The sequence below is a fragment of the Populus alba genome, chromosome 7 (genome assembly GCF_005239225.2).
Source record: "Populus alba chromosome 7, ASM523922v2, whole genome shotgun sequence".
NCBI lineage: Eukaryota > Viridiplantae > Streptophyta > Magnoliopsida > Malpighiales > Salicaceae > Populus > Populus alba.
Window position 1 is genome coordinate 13,851,075 of NC_133290.1, and position 27,471 is coordinate 13,878,545.

At 34.7% G+C, this 27,471-nt stretch overlaps 2 protein-coding genes across 4 annotated transcripts; one reads left to right on the forward strand and one right to left on the reverse strand.

Annotated features, from left to right (window-relative positions):
- The first annotated feature begins 3,112 nt into the window (after window positions 1–3,112).
- LOC118040381 (uncharacterized) lies at window positions 3,113–4,333 on the forward strand. Its single transcript, XM_035047309.1, has one exon. The coding sequence runs from the start codon at window positions 3,113–3,115 to the stop codon at window positions 4,331–4,333; it is 1,221 nt and encodes a 406-aa protein (XP_034903200.1).
- A 1,204-nt stretch (window positions 4,334–5,537) lies between these two features.
- Window positions 5,538–25,858, reverse strand: LOC118040336 (transcription initiation factor TFIID subunit 1). 3 transcript variants are annotated; one of them, XM_035047250.2, is made up of 22 exons: window positions 25,697–25,858; window positions 24,791–24,848; window positions 24,229–24,332; window positions 23,589–23,651; window positions 23,431–23,476; window positions 21,542–21,790; window positions 20,495–20,580; window positions 19,246–19,411; window positions 17,889–18,975; window positions 16,582–16,784; window positions 16,210–16,447; window positions 14,449–14,785; window positions 13,700–13,909; window positions 13,460–13,552; window positions 12,603–12,809; window positions 11,139–11,345; window positions 9,939–10,422; window positions 9,271–9,446; window positions 8,992–9,111; window positions 8,016–8,072; window positions 6,782–7,924; window positions 5,538–6,095 (listed from the first exon to the last, which is right to left on the reverse strand). In XM_035047250.2, the coding sequence occupies exons 2-22, from the start codon at window positions 24,831–24,833 to the stop codon at window positions 5,748–5,750; spliced, it is 5,667 nt and encodes a 1,888-aa protein (XP_034903141.1). In that variant the 5' UTR covers window positions 24,834–24,848; window positions 25,697–25,858; the 3' UTR covers window positions 5,538–5,747. The 3 variants fall into 3 exon arrangements, with proteins under 3 accessions (XP_034903141.1, XP_034903140.1, XP_034903143.1); XM_035047249.2 differs by having other exon boundaries at window positions 21,530–21,790; XM_035047252.2 differs by lacking the exons at window positions 24,791–24,848; window positions 25,697–25,858 and having other exon boundaries at window positions 21,530–21,790; window positions 23,382–23,476; window positions 24,229–24,306.
- Window positions 25,859–27,471: the final 1,613 nt, after the last annotated feature.

Sequence of the window (27,471 nt, forward strand, 5' to 3'; positions counted from 1 at the left end):
GTCTTCATATATTATTGTTATTTGCTTTCATATGGTTATCTTATTCTATGACATAGATCATGAGTTTGACAAATTTACCCTTGTTGATCAATGTTATTTTTTTTAATTAAATTATTTTTTTTATTATATTCACCCTTAAATATTGGGTTTGTTGGAAATATGGTTTTGTAATTTATTTTTCATGAAGTTATTGTGATCTTATTATCTGGATTATTGATTTTATATGTTAATTAGGATTATCTTGAATCAATCTAATATATTATTGTGTAAATATTTTATTTTAAAAAAATATAGTTTAATATTTTAAAAAAGATATTATCTAATATACATGATTTTTTTCTTGATTATATTTTTGAGATAGAAAACACGTAAATGATACCTTTATATTTTTTTAAAATTATTTTTTTTCCTGATCCAACAAAGTGCAAGCAAATCATCCAGCACCATATTTTCTATCTTTAATTTTTATTTTATTATGGTGGTAAGGCTTTCTTTTTTTGGTGGTGAAAAGGAGAATCTAAAATTAAACTGGACCATTACTCCTGTAAAAAAAATCAACTGACCAAAAAAAGCAAGAAAAAAATTTAAAACCTAGAAAAAAGGTATCATAGTTCATTAAACTAGTTATGGATGAATCATATTATAGTTAAGAGACTTGGTCGGGTACATAACCTTTCTTAAAACTTGGGTTATAGATTCATTCAAGTCCGTTTTAGTTTTCTCCAAAACAATGTTTTTTTTTTATCAAATAAAAATAGAAATGACATAGCTTCACAGTAACACCGTTTAGGAATTGCAATGTAAATCGTGTTTAAAAAAATTATTTTTTTATTAAAATTAATTTTTTTATATGTTTTAGATTGTTTTGATGTGCTGATTTCAAAAATAATTTTTTTAAAAATAAAAAAATTATTTCAATACATTTTAGCACGAAAAAACACTTTAAAATACAACCACAACCACACTTTAAAATAGACTTGACTTGTTTTAAAAAGTTGGTCAAACCTTGTAAATCATTAAACTAGTTATAAATATATAAGATTATAGATAAGAGACTCAATTAGACCTTAATATATCTTAAAGTCTAAGTTAATGATTGACATGAGTCTATTTATTTATATGAATTCAAAGCAATGTTATTTTGAAAACAACTAAAAACTAAATTAATATTGCCTTGATTTTTTTTTTTTTTAAATATAGGTTAGATCTCATTTGAATTTTGACTAAATCACTCTAGTTGTGGGTTAACTCACTAATCACCCAAAATTTCCCCGTCAATTACATTAGCGGTCCAAATCAAAACCGAATTAATCCAAGGTTAGGGCTCAAATCATGGATTCCCTAGTCAACCCACCAGCCAAGACCTGTTTTCAGAACAGAGTGTCAACACAGGACTAAGCAAAAATTCAAAAAGTCCATCATTAAGCATAAACAAAATTTCAAAAAGTCCATCACTAACCAAAGATCTAGAAGCCCGTAATGATGTAAATCAAACTTAAAAACACTTTTTACATATGAATTGTTGATTGATATGATAAATGGATTTCTTTATATTATAAAAGAACATGTTAAGTAGGTTTTCGAAGACGGATTAAGCCTTGACACCCCAAACTTAGTTTAAAGATTACGTAAGAAAGAAATCGAAAAAAAGAAAGATAATCTAATTGCTGAAAAAAAAAATTCACATCTTTAAGTTTAAACAATAAATTTATGGTTTTAACATACAATTTCATCCTTATTTTCTCACTTCATATATCATATCAAAACAATGAAACTCATTTTTAACAAAATCAAGCTGATGCGAAAGGTTTGGTTTTTTTTTAAAAAAAACACTTCATTTTAATTAAGGAATCAAGGGATCGATTCAGCACCTCCAGCAATTTTATTTTTTTTTAATAAATATATCCTCCTCCTCCTCCTCCTCCTCCTCCTCTTCTTTACATTTAGTCCAGCTACGTCGGGATCAGATTGAACTCAACACCTAACCCAATTCAAGTCAGATGTTGAATTTCTAGATTAATACGTCAAAAGAAAACGAAATACATGAAGGACCAATAAGTGTGCATGAAATACATCAGGGACCAAGAGCATGAAAGGGAAAAAGGCCCTTCTCAATAAAGGATTCTCTAGCATGTGTCGGTGATGATAAACAAGAGATAGGATGTACCACCTTATTGAAAATTAACAGTTTAAAACCCTTGTAAAACAAGCATCCATCATAATTAATGAAGTAATTATTTTAGTTGAAAACGCAGTAAAGTGATTATTATTTTTAAAATTTTTTTATTTGTTTTTAATAATAACATATCAAGATCATTAAAACATAATAAAAGAAACCCAACTCATAATCTCTCTAATATTATCCACACACACATAAAAAAGATAGACATCCTTCCTTATTTAAGACACTGTTCTCACACGGCGAGCTGAAGAAACCTAATTAAAGTAACATAAATTCAAGAAATCTAAGCTTAGCCAACAAACTGAGAAGTTTACAACTCATCCATCAAGCGCATATTTTTAGCCCATCATTTCTCCATTCCTACACCCTATAAAAACAGCACGACCCCTTTTTTCCCATCGATCTTGACCGCACATTACACAACACAACAAAGCCTCTTCACATTCCACACACCGACAACCATCTCCCTCTCTCTTCTTGTTCTCCCTCGTTTCTGGCTCTCCAAACACAGGTCTTGTTGTGTTTCAGATTTCTGAATGACATTTGGGTGAGTTCTAGGAATCTGAAATGTGAATGGCTGGTTCTGATCTGATCTGGGTTTGGTGAGGAGAAAAAAAAAGAAGAGAAGAGAGAGATAGGAAGTATGGAAATTGAGAGAATTAAGGTGCTGTTGCTCCTTTGGTGTGGAATCAAAAGTACTCGTGTGGCCCTCGTGGGTGGAAACCACACAGCTTCCAGGTTTTGCACTCGCTAAAGATCATTCTTTTCTTGGTGTTTTGGTCTCATTTCCTTCAAAGAATCAATCTTTGTTTATATATCAAAGTTAGTTCTTGGCTTTTGCTACTTAGAAAGAAAGCTTGAAACTTTACGCGATTGTAGATTCAAATTCATTGTTTTGAGTGAGAACTCGAGGTGGAAACGTGAAAAGATATGGATGTGGCTTGTGGGTTTTCGGCTAAGAATCTAAATGGGATCAAGCATTTTCAGAATGGAGGGATTGGCTTGAATTCAGATGCCATTTTGGTGCTTAAGCTTCCAGATTCGCGAGTAATGCGTGTTGTGTCTCGCTCCTTCTTTTTGGCCATGCTTGTTCTTACACTGCCATTTGTGCTGTCCATTTTAAGGGAACTTGATTCAAGTTCTTATTATGATGACCCCGGTTCTGCCTCATTTGATCTTGAATCCTTCGATCTGCTGTTGCAAGATCTGGCCAAGGAGGGCCTTATCAAGAAGGGCGATAAAGCTCTCATTGTTTGCTCCGGCGTCGGGGCTGTAGTTGATACTTCAAGATTCTTGAATGACAATGATATTGACTTCGTGTCGGAATCTGATTTGGAGCAAGAAAGATTGTTCCCGAATGCAACATTTGATTTTGCATTGACATTGCGCATTGGAGATGCTAGATTTGTTGATCGTGTTGTGAAAGTTGGAGGCATTTTGGTTACTCAATTGAGCAGTGACCCCTCAAATGCTTTCCAAACGCTGTCAAATTATAGAGCTGTGTATCTTCGGCGATATGATTCAACCATAGTGGCAATGAGGAAAACAAGTTTGGTGAATCAGGTAGTAGTTTGCTCAGCAAAGAGGCGGCCTCTGCAGCTGGCATTGGATGCCAAGAAAACAGCATTGCAAGGCTTGGAAGATGTTCTGCTTGAGCCTCCGCGGAAGGCTCTGGCCAAATCTAGAGTGTACTTGAAGAGATTCAAATATCTTCCCAACTTGTTGGGAGATTCTTTAGAAGATTACTCACGTCGAGTTTTCATCCATGCGGGTTTGCATGAGGAGAAGAAAGGTGCAATGCAATGGTTTAACGAAAACTATCCAACTAGGAATCAAGACTTTGAGTTTCACAGCATAAACACGTCACCTGAAGGACATTCTAAGAGGGTGGCATCACCTGCTGATGTTTCGAACTGGCTGATGAAGAATGTGAGGGAAGATGAGTTTGTTGTGATGAAAGCAGAAGCAGAAGTAGCTGAGGAGATGATGAAGAGGAAGACCATTGGTTTGGTGGATGAACTGTTTTTGGAGTGCAACAACCAATGGAAAAATGGGGAAAGAAAGAAGAGCAAGAGGGCTTATTGGGAATGTGTAGCACTTTATGGAAGGCTGAGGGACGAGGGAGTTGCTGTCCATCAATGGTGGGATTGAAGAGGGAGACAAACAGACCCTCACATCAATGGCTTCTGAGTGTGTTTTGTGATCGTTTTGTTATCTTGGGATTTTAGTAGCTAAACCTATAATATGGTTTTATCTAAACTCAAACCTTTTGTTGGTTTTGTGTTATTCTAAGAAGCACAGCATCTGATTTGCTGTTGGGAGGGGCAGCGGCTATGCTCCTTTGTCCTCCCCCTGACTCTTGTCGATGTCAGTGAGAATAAAATTATTTTATCTAAGGTTGATTTCATATTATATTAAGGCTGTTCTTAATTTATGTCATCCTTGCTGTTCCTTAATAGGTTGCCTCGTTTTCCTTGTCCAATCAACTCTATTATATTAGGCATTCCAAAGCAACTTGCTGCTTTGTTTTGCATTCCTTACTTGTTAATGATGAAAATCTGCTGGGCTGTGGCAAAAATGGAGGTATGGATAGCTCTCAGGGATCAGCGATGGATGTGTCAAAATGCCTGCACTCTGCATATACCATTCTATTTGCTCCCTTCAGCAAGATCAAGAGCTTATCAAAAGGATATAATTGTCATATTTGGTTGACGATTATATCACAATTTTTATCTAAAACATCAGTTTAGAATTGACCCAAGTTTAAAAACAAAATTGAAACATCACAATTTATAATTGAACCGAGTTGATTTAATAGCTCGCGAGATGACCCAAAAAACAACCTAGTCGCCAAATCCAAGCCTGTGGTCTAATGATTACAACATTTGTCGTTGGTAATCAATAGTTGAGAGCAGAAGAAATATAAAATTAATCCATCGGGTCTGGTCTCCCATAGCCATCCAACTTGGGGAAAGGGGAAGGTTTACATTTTCTTGACAACCATGTTCATAGGAGCTTAGCTTGCTTGTATATACGAAATCGGTAACACAAACACGAGGGCAAAATTGGGGGACTTTGTTCCCTACATGGAGGAATATGATTATCCTCACAAAATCCACATCGAATGTCCATGTTTTGAGGAATAACACATTATTGACTCCATTGGTTAATGAAAGAAAACTGAGCAGAGATGCAGCAAAATGAAATGGCCATTCCTAAGGGGAGATTTTTTGCTTCTTCTTGTACCTTTTTGCAACCGGCAAGCAGCTGCTTCTTTTAGAGAATAATCCCCCTTTTTTACAAACTAATGATTTTCATCGTGGATTGGAGTTAATACCTAAATTTAACAGCACAATGAGGACAAGATGCGACAGATCTACTCAGATGTAGAAGAGATATGACTCGTTATTTTACAAGGGCATAACTGCCATGCAAGCGTCTGCCCTAACTCAACTTATTTTGTTACTAACCCTAATCAACCCCAGGAAAGGAAAAAAAAAAATTAAAAATTGATTTTTCCACCTGGGGGTTTGGGACAAATAATGAAAGATTAGAAACCAATGATTCAAATACCAGCTTCAGCTTCAGATAAGCTATCCTGTTTCTCCATCAACAAGAAATCACATATTTCCAGAAGCTGGTCTGCAAGGGGAGGAATACCAGGGTTCCGTCCATCGTTATACAAGTGAGCATTGTAAGCAATCTGCCACATATCATGTCTGAACTCATTTCGGTTCTTGTATTCCATCTTCCTCGCCTTGTCCTTAATAGTTGAAAGATCCATGGGGCGTTTTATGATGTGCAAGTAGTCAGGAGCCTCCTTCTTCAGGACCGGTTTCAAGAAAAGATATGACACTTCCAACCTATCTTTAAGAGCATCCACAATACCTTCCAAGATGTTTGCCAATCCAACCTGGACAGAAGTTGAGAAAATTCAATTAACTTAGTTCAGGTTTTCATACAAAAGCATCGATAAGATTTTGCAGATAAAATTATAATTTCTGCATATTGTTTTTTCAATTAAGGGATGTGGCACTATAGGTAGACTCCCAAGTCCATTTAGGTAAGAAAATTGTATTTTAGTCGTTAATACTTCCCAAGTAAATAAAAAATACTGCTCAGGATAAGTTAAAAAACAAGTTGCATGATGGCCAGTGAGACAATCCTATCAGAAACATTTCAAATGAATGTGGAAGGAAAAGCCTCGCGTGTTTAAATTTTTATGCAATTCCCAGTCACCACTGAATTGAGCAACCACTAAATCAGTACACTGAAAGAGAAACTCCTCAAAACCAACCAGGACCGAAGAGGTGAACACTAAATGGTTGTTAACAAGCTTTTCAGAAATAATAGCACTGACGAGCTCTAAACCATAACTTTTAAATTGGGGCTCTATACCCTCTAAAATATCTCTGTGCTTCTAAAAAATGTTAAGGTGGAAATAAAAGCTAAGCTAGCACAATTTCACAAAAGACAATTTGACCAATAAAGGTCTTCCAAACCATTGCATAAAAGGAACGATGGATGATGGTAAAACAGGAAACTATATAAGCAGAGCACAAACCACATGGAAATAATAAGGTTAGAGTTGGTCAGTACCTCTCCAACCCTACGACGCTTGGTTGCCGGGGTATAATCAGCACCATATTTCCCTACATCAACAACAGGTCGCCTTTTTGCACCCCGATCTCTTTCTGGCATCCTTCTCTCATTTCTGTCTGCCCTGAAATCATCCAAGTGATCACTGATTTCGGGCCTTTTCTTCTTCTTCTTCGTCTTCTTTTTGGCTTTTTGGCGTTCTTCTTCCTCCCAATCCCATCTAATGGTTTCTGTGTATCTTTCAATCTCAGCTAATTTTTCTTGTTCTTCACGTGACCTCATTTCTTCTTCAAAAATCCTCCTTGCTCTATCTTCTCTCAGTCTATCGGCAGCTCTCTGCTTCTGCTCCTCTTCCCACCATCTTCTGTCCTCCCTAGCTTTTCTCTTACCTGACTCTTCAGAGAAACGCATGGTTTTCCCAGGCTTCTCAAAACTGGACAGTTCAACTATTTTTTTAGTTTTTCGATGCTCATAACCAGGGCTTCCATCCTGACTAACCCGGTCCAGATCAATAATCTCTTTGGGCTGTTTGATAACGATTTTCTTTTGAGTCTTTTTTCTATCTTTTTCTGCTGGTGGACGTATCACAATGGAGGGCTTATGAGGATCAACATGGTCTCTGTCCATGTATGTTGGTGGTCGTATCACAATAGAGGGCTTATGTGATTCACTTTGGCCTCTCTCAGTATCCATTGGGGGTCGTATCACAATAGATGGCTTATGTGATTCAACCTGTACGTTTTCAGGTTTCACCTTGTTGAAAATTTTTATTTTACTAACCTTAGAAGTCGCCCTGCTCCCAGTGTCAATATCAGAGCTGACAGGTCGGACATTGGACGTGGTAGGTTGATTAGAAGTATCCGCAGCCCCATCAGAAGGTTTATCAGAAAATTTCTCTGTGGAACCACACTTGAACTTCACTGGAAGAGATTTTGCTAAACTAGATTTTTCACCCTCAGTAGCTTCAATTTTGGTTGTGATTTTGGAGATCATCTTCTTCTTCTGCAACTTATGCTGGGACACATTCAAGAGATCCTGGGAAGTGGATTTTCTAGAAGACTTTTCCAAATCTATAGTTTCTGTTGGTGTTTCAGGCTCCTTTCCGTACTTAGGGCAGTTTTTATTGGTCTTCATGTGTCCAAGCTGGAAAATAAAAAGGTAATACAATTACAACTGAAATTCTTCTGAAGCATTGCGAAGAAAAAAAACACAGCTAATTTGGTAAGTTGTGCACCTGTCCACAGGCTCCACAAACGAATCTCTCTCTTGCTGATTTCTTCTCCTTGAAAATCTGGATTGGAAACAAACAAAATTAAAGGTTGTTCAGGGCTGAAAATGGAAATGCTAGAATTCAAAAGTTGAAATGGGAAGTAGTGTTTCACATGTTAAAAATCCAAGTAGATGCAGCTTTAAAATGTAGCATGATAGCTATTGAAACACTGGCTATTCTAGAACAACTACCAGTGCAAGAAATGATTACGAAGCCCAATGGCTGTCCAGAATAGAAATATAACACCTCATATAACCCAGGTTGCATCTATATCACTAAACACAACTTGGTACGAGAAGCCTTGTACATTATTATCGGTAGCAATTAGAGACACGCCACTATGACATAAGCCATGAAAGGAATTTCGTGCATCTTTTTAGGGAAGGCGGAGAACTTGATTTTTTTAAAAAAATTTAAACTAAACTGTTTGGAAAACTGAGTCAGAGAAGAAGCACATGTATTTGGGTTTTGTGAGTTACAGAATGCATCCTAATAACATCATCTCCTGCTTTTCTACTTAGCAGAAATTAAAGGAGGAGCCTCTAGTTGGTAAGCATGTCATACCTAAATTCTTTGCTTGAGTAAGTTTCAACCAAACTACAAATTAGTCAAAACACAAAAAATGATTATCCTATGCTTCTCTTTCATATCTTCTATTTCTTCTATGCTCCCATAATCACATATCTAGACGTTGCACAGTAAGACAGCAGATTCAGTACAAATTTATGATACATGATAAGGTGTACTCAACGTGAAAGGATTTCTTAAGTACAACCACACAAAAAATTAGAGAACATGTTATATCACAAAAACAAAAGAGAAAATACCCATGCATTATATCTGCCAGAATCTGTATCTTTGAATAAATCTTCCTAAAACAAAATTTCCAATAACAAAGATAAAGTTGCATATGTACTGAAGAAAAGATGAATACGCTCACATGATTAAGTCCATCTGCCATTATTACTTTTGCCTTCAGTGGAGGTGTGCTGAAGGCACCATTCTTTTTCACTGTTTTCACCTTCTCAGACATCTTCCCCTTAATAGATAAGGTTTCAAGCTGCCATCACAAGATAGTCACTGGTGTACACTTTCACAAGCAGGAAGAAATTATCTAACCATAAGATATGACAGCAAACTGGAAGTGAATTGGCCAAGAAAAATGCAGGTTTAACAACAATGAACAATGTAGTTAAGGTTTAAGGTGGAATGTATTTACCTCCTTCAAGTCTCTAATGTTGTTCTCTTTTGGTGCATATGATCCATTGGGTTGGGTTTTGTTCATTTTCTTACCCCAGTGAACATTGTCAACAAAATTTGGTTTCGTAGGTGTCAATACTGCATCAACACCAACATTTCTTGTTTTTTTCTTCCTTTTCTGCTCAGCCTCCTCATCTGCAGCACAGCAAGTCACCACAGTCTAAGCTAAATTATAAAGTAACAACATGCAATCTATGATTCATCTACCAAAATTTTCCATCTAAGTTAGCTCCTTGAGTACAAGGGTTATGCCACATTAGCAAAAACTAATCAACATTCAAACAGAAAAGCACTTGTAAATGAAGTGGAACAGAACCTAAACCTTAAATGAAATTCCACCAAACTAGAAGATTAAAGACACACACAAGTACAATGTGAAAAGAAGAAAATAAGTGCCATGATACATATGTTTCAGTGCGTAAAGGTAGTAACAGTGATAAACCAAGATTAATAAGAGGCTTATGCTCCCCGATATGTGGCAGCACATTGACTGCCATGTTCTTGGCAGCAGGAAATTTTTATGCTGAGATATAACTGTTTCAACTATCTAGAAGTCCACAGAAGTATGCAAGCAATAGTTAATCAGAAATGGCCATATGAAGTATTAAGAAAACAAACAAACCATACCATCCATAAGCAACCTGCACAGTTCAGCTGCCTCAGCAGCTTCATCTTCAAATTCCTCTTCTGCCTGAGCTTGCGATGGGCGTCTTCTCATTTTTATCCCCTTAACACCATCTCCTTTGTCATGCTTGGAATCGTAATTATTCTCGTCTCCTTCAAATTCTTCTGCATCAAGTAAGTTTTCTAGGTCTCCAGCAAAGGAATCCAGATCGCTATTTGCTTCAGAATCACTTTCAATTTCATCGCTATCCAATGCTGAAAGAGATTGAACTTGACGATCCCAAATTTCTTGGCACTTTTCTCTTGTCTGTTGATGTAGCTGAAGAAAGGACATTCGTTGGCCACGTGCATATTTGCTGATAGTTGTTGGATCAACCTTTACCCCACATGAAGCTTGTTCACTTGATAGCTTGCGTATCATGGCAATACGATGCCACCTTGTCTGTTTTGCAATCTGCTCATCAGGTACATTGAACTTCAGAAGTACCTGGAAATAAGAGAATAATTGAATCAATCATTTACATCTTTCTTGTTAATCACTATCAATTATACTCTCTTAAGGATAGGTTCGATGAATTTAAGGCTGTTATTTACTAGCCATGTTGTGTAGTTACTGGGAGTCGGTAAAATTGGAGATCACTCTGTGGTTAATGCATAAAGAAGAGGACTTTTGTTTTGGTGGCTTTGTTTAGAATGCAATAAAAAAAGATGAATAGGTACTGTCACATTGTTAACTAAATGAAAAGGGATGAGGCACAGGATTAGTGTGCCTCACTGGTGCCACTGAAAAATCTAAAGCGAGCTTTGTAGCTGGATCTGTCTGGTCAAGTTTTTCTATTACCATGTGAGAATTTTGCTAAATGTTTGATGTCGGTAGCTTAATTAATAAATGGTTTTACCATATCAAATAAAACAATGTCCATGGCTTCATATGAAGCATGGTATCCTAGATATGGGATTTCAGTGGAAGAAAGAAAGAAACTTCACTATCCCTTTCTCCATGCTGTGTTATAATGATTATCTCTACTAGATATTTAACTAAATCTACCCCAATGCCTGTTATAATACATGTTTCTGAGACTGATGAGTTCTATGCAGTTTCCTGGATGGTTGTTTCAAGCTAATCATCTCCAAGATATGATCTATTCAGAATAATTGAGGATCAATAATTGGAAATTCCTTTGAAGAAAAAAATTAACACACCTCTCTTGCAGCCTCCATGCTCAATCTACGAAGGTCAGCATCTGTCCCAGTAACAGTGGAACCTCCTCGACCAGCACCTGCTTTTTTCTTCACCACTGCATTTGAAATTGGTGCCTTGGGAGCAGTACGAACATAGCTAAATCCTAGGCCCCGGCCAGATGGATCACCAACACCAGTAATTTCAAGGCGCTCAATATTTTCTCTATCCTGAATGCAAAAAATTAACATTGAAGAAAAAAAAGAGTATATTTTTCTAAACAATAGCATAGCCCTGCCAAATCCTAAAATTCTGAAATGGAAAATAACCAGTAAAGAGGGGAAAAAGAAACTACTCCGGTACAGCAATAAATAACAACTAGAGCTTTGTGAACTAGCTAACCACTTGCAATATTACTTCTGTAACATTTTGAAAAGTAAGAAAACCAATTACAACATTATCTCAGAAGAAATTGCTAGATTGTCACAATACAGCAACACAAAGTTGACATACTGGAATGACACAGTGGCTACCCAACTTTCTTTTCTAATTTATTTTTTTGACAAGGATCGAAAAACATCTACAGAAAGATGTCAAGGAGTTGCCCACCATTTACAGAATGAAAAATAACATGCAAAATGAAGAATCTGCAAGTTATATCCCATCATCTGCATTTCTATAAGATTTTATGTACAAAAACAACAATAATTCTTTTTCCTTAAGATTTTATGTATAAAAAATAACAATGATTATTTTCCTTTGCACACACTTTTGTCTTATTCCTCTCAGCAAATGAGAAGTTGCTACTCCTAGAACACACCTCTAGAGCCCTTTTCCTACAAAAATGTACCACCAAACATTCATCTTTTGCAACCACACTCCAGACACACACACTAATACAAGTCATATTCAGTTTGCTCAGGGATTGGGAATAGAATATGGGTATGATTCTAGTGCCAATTCCAATTAGGATTATTCACATTCAATTTATAGGAAATTGAAAGTAATTGTAATAGGGTCCTAATTCAACTAAAAAAGAGATCCATTTATTTCACTTATAATACAACTCAGTTCTTGTGGAATTGCAGTCCTTGTTGCTAACAAACCAAACAATATCAAGCAAGAAAAAGAACGAGATTTCCAATCTCTACTGAACCAAACACTATCATATAAAGTTCTATCCCAAAAACAATGAAGCAACAAGGGAACAAGTTTCTCAATCAATCTTCAAGTCAATCCCAGAGAAATGACAATCTAACATCCAAAAGAATCAATTTCTTAGTGTAGAATAGTTAAGGAAACAAAAAAGAAGAACACTCTCACAATGGAAATGATATTTCTTTATATAAGCTCTTAAGAGAACAGATATTCACACATAGTGACTGGTAGCTCCATCCAAAACATGTTCAAATGCAATGCTGACCTTAAAGGGCATTAGGATCAGAGATGGTTTAAGAATGTAACAAATCAGAAAAAGAATACCTTACCTGGTTTGTACAAGCAACAAAATTGCTGCTCAGGCTCCATGGAGTTATCTGAAGTTCTCTTTCGATGTGTGACGCTGCAGCCAAAGCTATTGCTTCGTCAGGGAGCTGACTCATTGCAGTCGAAACACTAGTGGGAAGTGTTAGCCTTGTAATCCCCAAGTGTTTAAGACGATACAGACCAGCTTGCATGCTTTCATAGGCACAAACCTAAACCCAAAATGAGGGGGATAAATCATATATTTATTTAAAAGAAAAGGGAGAAGTACATGAAGCAACAAAGCGCAGGAATTTTCAGCATACAAGAAAATTCAGATGATCTTTGTTCCTAGGACAGAAAGCTGTAGTAAACCATCAGATTCATTAGGTTCACCAATGGCCGAAGTTGAAAGTTTATGGATCCACAAGGTAGCAGTTATCAATCATTTTAGTTTAACAATTTATTCTTAAGCGAGATATGAACTAATTTTCCTATAAAAAGATTATTCTTACATAGTGCTAACTATAGAACCTGCCAGTTTCTTCACTTACCTTGTGCTAACTATAAAACCTACTGGTTTCTTCACTCTAACAATGCAAGTTAAATGCAATCTCAATTACATTTAGTATGCAGGAATTTTCATCTAATAACACTAGCTAGCCAGACAATCGAGTTGCAAATAAAATGAAATGCAATTTCCAAAACAATATTACAGATTACAACATCTTTGCAATTATACAACCTTTCATAAAATTCAAAAATCTGATTAACAGTGAACTCAAATCAAACCAATCCATGGCTATCAAAACTGATAGCCATACTAGAATCATAAAGGATGAGGAAAAATTAAAGAGAATTAGAAATAAATTCTGAAACTCACATTCTCTGGTAAGACCATCTTTTTCAATTCCTCTTCAGATGGAATGATGAAATCACGCTTCTTTGCCCAAAACAAGTGTCCATTTGCATCCTTCTGCATGTTGAATGTCCGTGTAAAGCAAAATACAGGGGACATTGAAAGATTCATTTTTCAAAATGCAAATCCAACAATCATCCAAACACATATTATTTACTAATGTCTACAGATCTAATCTAAAACATTATAAAGCAAGAATCATACCCGCAAAATTGTGCACTCCTTGAGCCTCTTCCGCAAGATGGTCTCCGAAATGTTTGGGAAATGAGCGGACAGCTCATCTGCGCGGATCCAAGGAAGCATCCCACGCTTCTCAGCAGCTCGAAACTCCCGATAAAGATACAGTAATAGCCTATTTATGATATATGCCTGAAGATTCTTAGAAGCAGGAGTTAATACCTCCATAAGGGGCTCCTGCAAAGACAGATCAATGAATCCAAATTTGTTTGATAACACTTGCACCAAATAATTATTAATTCTCCTATTTCTATATTGAAACATCACAATGTTTTAACTTCTAATGGTGGAATAGAAAAAAGACTCCCAGGGTGTATGGTATGGGGAGTGTTGGAGAAGAACTTGTATGAGCCAAACTATCACAATATGTAATGTGAATCAAAGCTCTATCATTAATGTCCAAACTCCTATCCTCTTACTTTCCCAACTGCCAATTTTTTCCCTATCATGGCTCTCCTTTGAAGTGACCACTTTTGAAAAAAAAAAAAAAAAAAACCACATCCTGATCTAGTAAAAATGAAAACCTAGAGTGTGGAGCAATGTTAGGTAGTCATTACATGAAGGAAAATAGAAATAACTCTTAGGTGTTCCAACATGCAGCACGAATCACTAATCACAACAAACCTCTAAGAAGAAAATGAATCTAGTATAGATTCGAGGATGGAGTCTAATTCAAGGTAACCTGCGAGAAAGCATGAAAAAAAGCTAAATCAAACCTGTTGTCCAACGACAGCAACTCTGTCAATGCGTCTAATAGAAAGCTTTCCTTTTGCAGAACGAACCAACAAATAGTCAGTAGGAGGCACCTTGTGGGGAAATAATGGCGCTTTATACATGTTTGTTTCAAGAGATGATTGTCTGCCACCAGCTTTTATGTCTCCAAGGAAAGGGGATTTGTCAGTCTGCTCTAGTATCACAACGTTTCCCAAGCTGCTTTTTTCATTGCGCAATAAGATACCATTTTGATCACTGGGGCTCAACTTCTGATAGTAAGTGCGGAGATTGGCACCCATACCAACATTGCTTAATGACAAAGGTCTTTCCTCACAATACCTGCAGTTAGAAAGTAAATGAACCCCTGTAAAAATACCACCATCATACTCATGCAAGCATGAGGAAAAAATTAAGAAAATAAAACACCATGAGAAAAGAAACACCACGGTTTAGATGAATTTAATCCTGAAGCAATTATATTTATCAAAGTTAAGAATTTAATATGATGCAACAAAAGTGTTTCTATGTGCTTACAAGCTTAATATGAGAACCATCTAGAGAATAGGGATGACAATTTAACCCGACCCGAACCTCATGGATATCCACCTGAACCAACCTTATTTGGTGGGGGGTTTTGGATAGTCACCTTACCCAATGAGTAATGGACAAGGTTTGGACATTGCCAAACCCAACCTAAAACCCAACTCGAGATATATACATTAGTGTCATGTGCATATATGTGTAGTGCATTTATATTTTCTGAATCCAATATAATGTATATGTAGACCTATATTGACATAATACTGTATAACTTTTACAGTTCTGCCACTTAATATATGCATATATACCCCATATATATACTACTCTTTTATCATTCTCACTTACTATGTGCTGTCCATGACACTTTAGTAAAGAAAGCATAAGCAGAAGATGTTTTAGAACTCACATACTGTAGGCAGTTGTAGAAAATTTGGTTTGGAAGGAGGGTCACACAAGATTTTGCTAGAATGATGGTCATTTTTAAAATAAGATAACATGGAAAAAAAAAGAGAACAAAGAAAAGTGAGACTTTGGAATTACAAAAAATATCAAGTGAAGATACATAAAAACACATAAATGGTAAGAGGGAAGAAATGAAAGAGAAAATAGAACATAAAGGAAAACAGGTAACACAGCCATACAAGAATCTAAGCAATGGTAGCAAATCAACGGTCAACTAGGGAATTCCTCATTTTTACTAGGACAATGATGCATTGACAAGTTTACTGCACATAAAAAGCAAGCTTTCTGATATTAAATTTTCAAATGAAACTAACGATAAACAAACTAGCTAATTCAGATAAGCATCTCAGGAATATCTATGTGCTAATAACAAAAACTTCGTATTTAAATTTGCTTCTGTTGGTTCCAAAATATATGTGTGAACAGAAGGCCACGGTAAGAAAATGAAGAGAAGAATACCAAAGGGAATAAAAGATAAGAATACCAAAGGGAATAAAAATGGGATTAATTGGAGCATGCAAATCTCTTTATGCCAATTTGAGCATGTTTCAAGTATGTAAATAAGCAAATTTTCTATGAGCATGAAAACAGCTTTCTAAATACCTTCAAGGGAGATTTGATGTAGACAAATCCTTATAAAGAACTAAACAGGTATATCTCCATAGTTCTATGCCTAGGAGATATAAGACAGGAGAATGCAGGACATAGGAGCGGTACAAGGAAAGACAGAGTGAGAAAAGAAAGATTTTTCTGTCACTTACTCCATTAGAAAAACATGACCATCTTTCACAGAAAGGTCAGATTTCTTCTTAAATGCCCCTGGAGGGCGCAGAGACTTGTTCTCACCCGGAATCTTTTGTGCCCTAGGCCACAAGTGAATTTTTGTACGAACTAGATGAAGCAAGGAGTTTGGCTGAACATTATGAGCAGAAAGAGATTTATGGTCTTCAAGCTCCTTCCCCAAATAAAATAACTTCACAGTTTCTGATGGCTTGAAATCTATAAAAACAATATTTTTAAGTAAGCTCTTGTTCTTCTTAAATGATTTAGAAATAACAAAATGTATATGTCGATTAACAACACAAGCAATTAAAATAAACTGGATATATTACAAGCAGAAGAGTAATTACAACCTAGCTTCTTTGAAGCTTTTGCTTTGACAGATGAGATATTTTCCTCAGCATCCACATGTACCTTACTTCCTTTGCCTCCTAAGCTCTTTAAAATAATTTTCATTGGTCCTGCAGTAGGTAGCTTCCCTCGTTCTTTGACAGCCACCTCATGGTCATGAGGATACCATAAAGCTTTTGGTCGATGAAAATTAGCTAGATCTTTACTGCAAAAGGAGTATATGAGAAAATGACATATTGTTGATATTCAAAGGGAGTATTTAGAAAATCCAGGACATAATGCTGATAGGTAAAATCAACACCATGAACCCAAATTTTAATGCATTAGGAAAATGACATATATGAGAAACAATACAGCTTGCTGAAAAGAGAACAAGAAAAAAGGGAACCCCATATTTATGCAGATGGTTTGTAAGTCATAATTAAAGGACCACAATAATAGAGAAATTCCTTATCCAAAAAAAAAAAATAGAGAAATACCATCATCCATTATACTATTGATAAAAGGTGCATGGAGCCTTAAGGCAATTAGGCTTCCTCTTGCCTAAGGTGCCTAGTGCTACTGTTGGAGCTTGCCTCATAAACAAAAGATCCCAATCTAGCAAGAATATATATTTCAAATAAAGGAAAACAAACAGGCAAAGAATCACCAAACTTTATCAAACAAAAGGTTTCTAATCAAAATATCAATTTCAATGTCACATATGTGTATGATCAATAAGAAAATCCATGTCAATATACAAATGCCGTGCTACTACAGCACCCTTTTCTGGTAAGTAACATAGGACTCGTATAGAGTATCTCAAACAAAAAATTCACGATTGATTTCTAACCATCATCAAAATTTACTATTTAATCATCATTATCATCCATGTTCATCATTAATATATAAGTTAAGATTCTGGTCTTTTCTCCTTTTACCCTGACAAAATACTCCCTTCAAGTCAATGGAGTACATCACTTTTACTCGTACGATATTTTTCCCCTTCAGCAATTCTATCCCTCACTATGACTTTCAATAGGCTATCTCAAATTTAAATATTGCTGTAAAATGTGAATTAAACGAGGCTTTAAAATGCCAAATTGTTGAAATCAAATATAACTTATCGAAGGAGAAACCCAGCACAATCTAATCTTCTTAATAGTTGAAGAATAACTGTCACTAAGACCCTGGGAGTTGGAGAACCTAAATTCAAACCCCTATTTTCAAACCGAAAGAACTGAAGGATAATTATTTATCATTTTAAGAATAGGCCCAGATATGAAACAGCATAAAGAAGACTGCTACGAGGTAGGCCACTAAATCTTACTTGCTCAACTTCAACTTCATTGTCTGAAGCTTTATTGCAGGTGCAGAGTGATGAATTTTAATGCCATAAGCAGTTCGTTTGTTAGAATTTGATTGCAATCGCTGAGAATTTTTCCTGTTCATGTAGAACTTGTCATTAGCAATGTTGAATTGCCAACCAGATCGATTTCCACAGCCTAGTAGCTCATGAGAAACCTTTTGCTTTAGGGGTCGAGTTATAATCATTGCCCCTGCATGAAGTTGAAGATGCTTACTATCCCTGTGATCCAAAATTTCAAAGAGCATCTGCTCATCTTGAAGATCAAGAATCAGCTTTGGCTTTATGTTAGCTTCACATGGTTCCCATATTATATCATCTAACCAAGATCCTTCCATCAAGTCTCTATTTTGCAATGTGAGCTTGCTGAAACGCCTTAGAGCATCACTTTTGTGAAGCTCCACAGCATTATTCTCTCTTCTATCATTAACATGATTAGAGCTATCCTCTTCCAGGCGAGATTCTAATCTCAAAAGTTGTGGATGGCATCTGCTTTCTGATAATGGAAGATTTCCAGGTTCTGAATAATCTCCTGAGCCAAAGGACTCCAAGAGAACATAAGACCTGTTCCAAAAACAGTTATCAAGGTTCTCGCTTAACTCCACTGGGAGCTCTGAATGAAGATTTGGTGGACTAGTCACTTTTTCAGTTTCTATAACAAATGAAGATCCCAATTCAGGTCCAGAGGGGTCACAACTCTCCACAGAATTGTCACTGATAACTGGGGAATTGTCCCAGAGAATTCTCTCTTCCCAATCGTGCTGATCAAGGGGGTTGAATGTTGAATCCAATGGAGACTTCCATACCACATCCTTGTTCAATGGTTCAGCACTAAGATAAGAGTTCTTTCTTTGTTCCTCAATTTGAACAGACATTTGAATAGCTCCATGCATAGACCCAAATCTTGCTAACTCTGAGGCATCTTTGCTGAAGATTGAGATGTCATGTTGATTTACATGCAAATGTGATGGAAGCATTTGACCAGAGTCCTTTAAAAACGCCTCTTCATCCTCTTCAACAATATCAGAAACATCCATAGATGTATACTTCTCTGAAAAATGAATTAAACAACAACATTAAAACAGGAATCAAGCAAAAAGCAACAATAAGAAGAAGGCACAGAATTAACTGAAAATCCTTCCACATTATTAAAGAACAAAACCGAGAAACTAGACACTAAAAAGAAGAAATCAAAAGATGAGCATACAATGCAAATTACACAGGTCCTAAAAGTTACAGTGAAATTGCTAGAACAAGTAAAATGATAATGAGAATGGAAACATTAAGCCTGAAAGAAAATACCTAAAGCAAGAGAGCGTACCTTTCAAAATGGAATATCCATGATCTCTTTTTTCTCCTTTCTTCAAGGGTTCATGAATAGAAAATATTTCGGAGAACCGTAAGATCTCCATCCCATCTTCTATACACAAAATTGGAAGTGGAGTGCGACCTTTATCTAGAGACCCCTTGACAGTATCAGTTTCCTCCTGCATCAGCGTAAAAGACATCAATTAGAGTCAGAATAACAACACAACTTTTGCAAAAATTATGCAAGTGGATTATTCAACATCTTAGGTGAAAGATGGTGAACATTTACAGCTTGCCATATTTTATCAACCTTTACAGAGAAAACAATGGTATATCTTTGATTAACAGACAATTAAGATTTATCAGGCTAGCATTTCAGAAGTGTAAGCAGCAAATTAACCACCAAGATAGAAGCATAAATGCATTTTCCCTCTTTGTTCCTTTTTCTTTCTTCCTTTCCTCAAAAAGAGCAGGATGTGATTATTTGCTATTAGAGTTGCACCATGGAGGATGTTGAGTTTTTTTTTACAAGGATGGCAGAATTCTTGACGGTAGCCTTTCTGGGTTTAGGAAAGAAGAAATGTTCTAATACTTTGATAAAATGTGTTGTTTTTTGCAACTATCTGATTTTTCTGGATGGAAAGAATTGCTAAAATATTTCAAGGAACACTCCCCATCAAGAAAGTAATCGTGGAACAAGATACTCTCCCAAGGTAACTCTTAACAGCACCAGAAAATAGTGGGATAGCACAAACAAGAGGCAAACTGAGAGCAAACTATGAGGTTGTCCAGACCCAAATCTTACAAACTGCAGGAACTGGGAAAGGAGACATTACTTTCAAGTGCAAACTCAATTCAAGATCTGGCATCCTCGTGATGCAATGCTTCAGGGGCTATTAGTGAGCTTCCCTTGCTGATACTCAACACTCAACAGAAATGAAGCGTTTTTTTTATTTATTTTGAGCTTTGTCCATTTCCAGAGAATTGGCAGTTTGGCACGCAGTGAATACCAGGAGAGGTATTTAATAACTAGCTTGCACTCATCTATATTGACATCATAATCTAACAGGCACAAATGTTTTTCCAATCTCACAGTATGTGTTCATCTTTCAAACATTTACATAGTCAGTTTGTTGAAAGTGGATCATATGGTAATCCAAACATTTGCTGACCAGAACATCATGCAACAGCCTTTAGAATGCAAATGCTACACATAACACCTACAGAAAAATTGAAGAATAAGGAGGACATGCTAAACTAACCTCATGAATATCTACGAATTCAACATCAGAACTTTCAAAACCCACGGAGACAAGTTCTCCGGAAACTACTCCAACATCTTGCTGACCTGAAAAGGAGATTCTGAAACTATATAATCTTGCTTACACAGTTCAGAAATTTGGAAAGCTTGTGTGTGTGTGTGTGGGGGGGGGGTATTGATTGTAAAAAACCAAAGAATTATCCACAACCAAGGAAGACAACCACAAATAGAAATAAAATATTTGAGAAAAAATATTAATAAGAGAACGACCCAAAAAAATAATCTGTTAAGTTCATAGTCAGCTGATTTATAACTTGTCTCAGAAAAAAGTTTCAGAAATTCCTTATTGCGATAATGACAATTAAGCAAAGTCTCAGAGACAATACAGATACTCTGGAAAGTTCAGATTTGGTGAAAAGCTTGGGAAAAACTCATTAGGTTCAATTGTACACTGCAAAAACTCCTGTGTGGATGATGCAATTTGGATTACTTTGTGTACAAACTCATTGAGCTGTCTGGGAATACAGAACAGAGAGTGGGGAAAACACAATCAATATGACTGCTGAAATCTCACATAGAAAATCCATCCAAATAGCTGATACTGAATTTGTACAGCATACCAAAGCCCCTTTCAGGTTCCCCACAAGATGGGTGTAATCAAAAAACATTTGCAGGCTATAGAGCAAATAAAGAAAAAAGGACAGGGGGATGAAAAATATCTGTTTTGTGAAACGGAGCTACCAAGTTCTGATCTGACCAGTAGCCAAGTTGATTAACACCAAACAGTCAAATTTTCTGAACTCCAATCTTTTAAAATTAAGAGAATATAATAACAGGTTTCAATATGAAAGTTTGAGAGGGGTAAAGGAAATAATCTATCTGAACCACTAAATCACAAAATAGGTCATTAATAAATAAAACCTTAAAAGATGACAGCAGTGGCCCTCAATATCTTAAATGGAAAATGATTACGCGAAAAAAAAATTGATGAGGAATTATCTATTATAAAAAAAAAAAAAAAAACAATATGAATCACCTAAGAGTGAACCTGATTGAGAAGCTGTTTGAACTTCAAGATTTTTATCCAAAACCACAGGTTCCTTTTCAAGTTCCTCTTTCACACCTTCATCATAATCTTCATCATCAGATATGGGAGGCTGCAACGTGGATTCAGACAACATATAATCCTTTTTTGACAACAAATAGTCCTCCTCACTAACAGCTTGAATCTCAGGCCCCTCGTACTGTTCATCAAAATCTTCATAATCAACTGCATCTTCTGCCTTTGCATCATAATCTAGCAGCAGAAATACAGAGTAAACACATAATCAGAAGGTTTAATGAGATAAGGCACAAGATAAACAGCAAGTTACGTAAAGCTAAACCTCAGAAAGCACTAGTATAATGATGTGGAATCTACATATTTTGACACACATAAATGCAAGAAAATTTATGCATGGATGCATTGCATATGTACATATGCAGAAAAGTTCAACCAGTCAGTTTCAACCTTTACCCCACACACACCAAAAAAAAAAATTCAACAAGCAAGCCACTGGACACCATCAAGATATGCATCAAAATTAAAACAAGGCAAAATCACAAGTACAATGTTCCTTGCAGCATAAAAAAACATAGTCAGAGGAACGGTTGGAAATTTCTGACATGACTTGAACTTCACAAAAAATATTAGAAAAGAGGTGACCCTGTTCCCTGTTCAGAAATATATTCATTAGTGAGTATTTTCAATAAAACCAGCATATTTAACTATAACCTTTCCATTTGGCTTGACCAGACACATGACTGAAAAATCAGAATATCTATTCACATTGACTTCTACTAGATGTGCTGAAAAAAAATAAGTTGTTAAGTTCTCTTAATCACATATTCAAGATTCTTCCAATTTCTGATCAAATGGTACAGAAAATACGAGTGGAGACTTCAGTTACTAGAATAATGATGAGTGTCTAAACAGTTTTCCCATTCTGAAAATTTAGTTTCAATCTAATAATTGATAAGTTCCAGTCTTTCTCTTTGAAAGAACATCAAGCACAACTTAAATTGAGTAAGTGCTCTTTATTTCTTCTTTTGTTTAAATGTTTCTTCAATAAATTCTGTTTGAAATAATGTCAAGACCTGGACAGGCATAAGTGCTCTCTATTCACTTTCTGCAATGGCATGCGACTATTCTCATTTTGAATGCATTAAGTAATTGGGATAGCATAATTTATGAAGAACTTTGTTTCCCCAATTCCACAATATATTTTTAAAAAAACAAATCTGGGCTTGGCCACTGCAGACAAATGTTGTCAGATCATATAGTTTCCTTGCATCCCTATGGTATCATGCTTTGGGTGGTTTTAGGGTGTTTCTTAAGAGTTCTATGGGAATATGGGTCTTCATTATTCAGATTTCTGTTTCATTGATGTCTTTCCTAGGAGGTTGCATGTGCATTGCTACATACTTTCATTGACTTATAAAACATATATCTTTCAGAATTTTCATAACAGCATCTTCTTTTGCGATTTCCTAACTCATTATTATTTTTATTATTATTATTATTATTATTATTATTATTATTCAATAATTTAAAGATACCCTAAAAGGTTATTGCTTTTTCATGCAAATCAAAGCATTGGTCTGGCAATATGTGTGCATCAACACTTGAGAATACCAAATACGTTCCTTAAAAGTAAGTTTATCTTTTCAATAGAACCGGCATTATAAGACATAGCCCTATGATCAAATTAGAAAGCTTCCCAAGTACTTGACATACAAAATTGAAATCAAATACAAGAGTTCACAACCTTGTATACCATCAAGAGAAGTAAAAAACAGCAGAGAAAGAGAAAGAGAGGTTAATTAGTTAAAGAACCATAGATACTAACACAACATCAAAAACTGCATGACATAGTTTTCCTTGGCAGACAACATCACCTTGTTCTGCAGCATCAGTGGATGTTTGGTGTGATTTCACTGACAACTGAAATTAGAATAGCTTAAGATTAGTGTCAACCCAAAAAAAAGGAAGGAAGAAATCTGCCCAAGCATCACAGGAATTGAAAGCTAAAACACATGATAGAGATTTTCCATACATCAATTTCTGTCAATGACGAACCCAACTTGTCAGCTAGTGCAGCAAGATGCTCCTTTGCATCCTGAAGATATGTAGTTTAGAAACATAAGTGAGAATCTCAAACTGGACACCTACCATACTAACAAATGGGAACGCTTCTTATTAAAAGTAAAAGAAGAACATATGATAAATATAGCAAGCCCACAACTCAATTGCACAACAAGATTAGAAAATAGAAGTTGCAGCAAAACAAAGCTGCTGCATGCCTGAACATCATGATTCTACCAATGTCTATCACATGCCTGAACATAATATTTAAATATGAAAACCTTTTCACTCAATATCACCTCCCAGAGTACCAAGCCATGACAAATGATGATTACCAAGCCAGTGAAGTTTAGTTTATTCTCAATCTTAGAATTCATAAAAAAAAAAGTATTAGTTCTTCACATCACTAGCCTAAGCCTCATATGTTTTTTTATCATTCCCTGCTTCAAAAAAATAATACTGCCTTCACTCAATATCAGTTTTAAGAGGAAGCCAACTATCACTTGCATGTGCATTAATTTATGTATCAACACGTGCATATTATTGAAACCTTTTACTTTAGTTAATATAAGAAATAAAAGATTACACTTAAGAGAGACAAATAAGCTCACCTCATCAAGGTAATCGGCATCAAGATCACCAGAATTATCAACATTCCCAAACATAAAACCCAAAAAATGGTTACCCCCGACTTCATCATATTCCTCGTCATCATCTGTCCAAAAGTCATCCAGACATTAGAAAGGATGATCACAAGGGGAGTTAAAAAAAAAAAACACGTAGAACAAAAACAAAAAGGAACTAATTTTGAATGTGTCTAAGACACACATCCTTTTTTGTAACAAAACCAGTTTGATAATCTCAGTTTGTGTTTCACAAGGTTGTCTAACTATAGGAACAAAACCAACTTAAACTACAGCCTTTAAGAGCAGAGATTAAAGATTGCAATTAAACAAACTGTCCATACACTGTGACCATCATGATTCTACCTATATCTATCACATGTCTGAGTACAAAACAACAAGGCTATTCATCATCCTTGACAAAGATGACGCACAACTATAGAAAACCTTCAAACTCCACAATTATACACAATTCTACCAATAATTACTATACCAATAAGCATAAAACAATCAAATTACAAAATGTTATGACGTTAAATAACCAACTTACCATCACCAGAAGCACTTCCCGACTCATAGCCACCTCCACCCATGTTTTAAAGGCAGTTCTGCCAAGAATCATGAAAATGAAAATTTCAATTTTTAGCTATTAAACTAAAAAAAAAAAATGAATAACCAATTAAATTTCATTTATTTAATAGAAAGTTTTTATTTCATTTGAAAAATCCACGTGGAAAACAGAAAATATATGGCTAAATTTTTTTTTAAAAAGAGCTAAAATAATGCCAAAGAAATTGAAAAAAGAACTTTTAAAAGCAAAGATAAAACCAAAACCTAACAAAAACCAATAAACACACTAAAAAAACAAAAATAATCACGAAAAAAAAGAACAACATCATAAAAAAAAATTCGAAAATGGGAACCAGAATTAGCTACAAAACAAAAAAAATTAAGAGAAAATCATAAAATCACACCAAAAATACTTAAAATTCGTTGAAATAACGAATAATAACCGCACCGGAATTCTCCCATGAAGTAAATAAATGTTCTCTAAAACTTTCAATTTCCAATTGATAAAGAAACACTTGTAAGCAACCTAAAATCAAACCCTGTCACAAACCTACAAAATACGGCGGGAAGCCAGAATAGCCAAAATTCGAAAAAGAAACCACAAAATATCTCGAAAAAAGAACAAATTGAAGATAAATTTACAAAATTAAGCCAAAAATACTAATATAGAAAATTAAATTCGTTGGAATAATTAGTACTAACCAACCGTACTTGGATTCTTGCATGAAGAAAATACAATTGTAGTTTAAAAAATGAGATTCCAGTTAAGTTTAAAAGGAAAACAAAGAGACAAAATCAGCGATTTGAATTTGGAAGGAAGGAAGGAAGAAATGATATATGAAAGGAGCTGAAATAAGAAATTGGAGTGGTTGGATTGAGATGTTACCTGGTAATTTAAGAGGATTGATTCATATCCTGGTGGTTAACAACGATCATCTCCGACCGGGATAGCGACGACGGAGTGGATTTTGCATTCAACGACGAACTGAGAGGTTTTCTGCTTTTGCGTTTCTTTCTTCATTAAAAGAAAGCAATAGAGTGTTGGGGACAGGAGTCGGGTCGCGTTTCGGAGATGGGTGGAATTGGGCCTAGACTTTTTGGATTCGTGGAATACAATCCAAGCCCGTAGAAAAATAAACGTTTTTTTAACCCGGTCTGCCCAAGACCGAGTTCAAAAATTAAGTAAGAATCGATTTAATCTAAAATAATATTATTTTAATTTTTTTTATAAAAATATTAAATTAAATTTTTTAAAAGAAAAAAAATAAAAAATCAAACTAAATTTTAACCAAATTGATTACATATGGATTAACTTTTTAAGGCAATTGAATCAATTTTTTTTTAACTTGACATAAATTAAGAGTCAAGTTGAATAAATTTTAAGTTAATCCATTTTAAATTTGTCACGGGTTTAAATTTTTTAAAATTCATTTATTATTTGTTTGCTTTATTTTGGGGGTTTCACTTGTTGTCATGTCATCAAATTGATACTTGATGATATTATTTGTAAAATTTATTGAGATGGATATTTTGTAATAAATAAGATTATTTTTATAATTATATTTAATATATCTGATTTGTGAACTAATTAAAAAAAAAGATTAAATTATTAGGTAAACTTGTTGGTCACCAAATCAATTATTTATATTAAAAAACATTATTTTTTTTTTCTCGATGCTTATCTAAATAGGTTGGGTTGTGTCAACCAAGTCATTAAAAACTCTATTAATTCAATTATATTTTATCAAATTAATATTATATTTAGTTTAATTAAAAATTTGGATCAACCTCTAAACCTTAATTTTTTAAAAAAAAAAAAAAATTGCCATTGTACTGTACAAAGTTTAACAATTATGAGTGCAATATTAGGAATAGAAAAAACAAAATGTAAACAAATAAAAAAAGTTGACTGGTACAAAAAGATTATCCTTGAAAGTTGAAACCATTATCCTTGTTTGCTTCATTTTCATTAGAGAAAGAAGAATGGGATGGCTTGGGTTTGGGATCTGGGTTCTTAATTTTTTGGCTTGGCTAAGTGGAAGGTTTGGGTTCTTAAGGTGATCCATTTTTTATTCTTTAAAGGACGATATATATATATATTGATGTACTCCTTAAGAATCAATTATATTATATTATATTATATGGTTCACATGTATTAAGTAAAATCAAATGTCTTGTCTAGATTTAATAAAACACTAACAATCCATCTCTTTAATACTAGTTAATTTCTTGTCACATGTACGTGTATTATTGAACTATATATTTAATATTTTTTTTTAGTATATAAAAAAGTAAAACAAAAAAAAGTTTAGTTAGATAATTTTAGAGTGAATTTTTTTCACTTTTAAAATAAAAAGTATAAAAATAATATGTTTTTAGAGACAATATTTATTATTTTAAACAAGGCTCAAATAATGAATAAGTGCAATCAACTCCAATTTTTTTTAACCGTTAAGCCGGTCCTAATTTTATAACTAAAATTATTATACTATTATTAATTTCAATACTCAAAATAAATTAAAGTAAAAAAAATATAATATCTAATTATCTTTTTTAGTTATGTAAGATAAACAATAATATTTATTAAATAATAGACCTTCTTGTGTTTTATTATATCTTGTTTATTATCAATCAAATATGATATAAATATAATCACTCCGT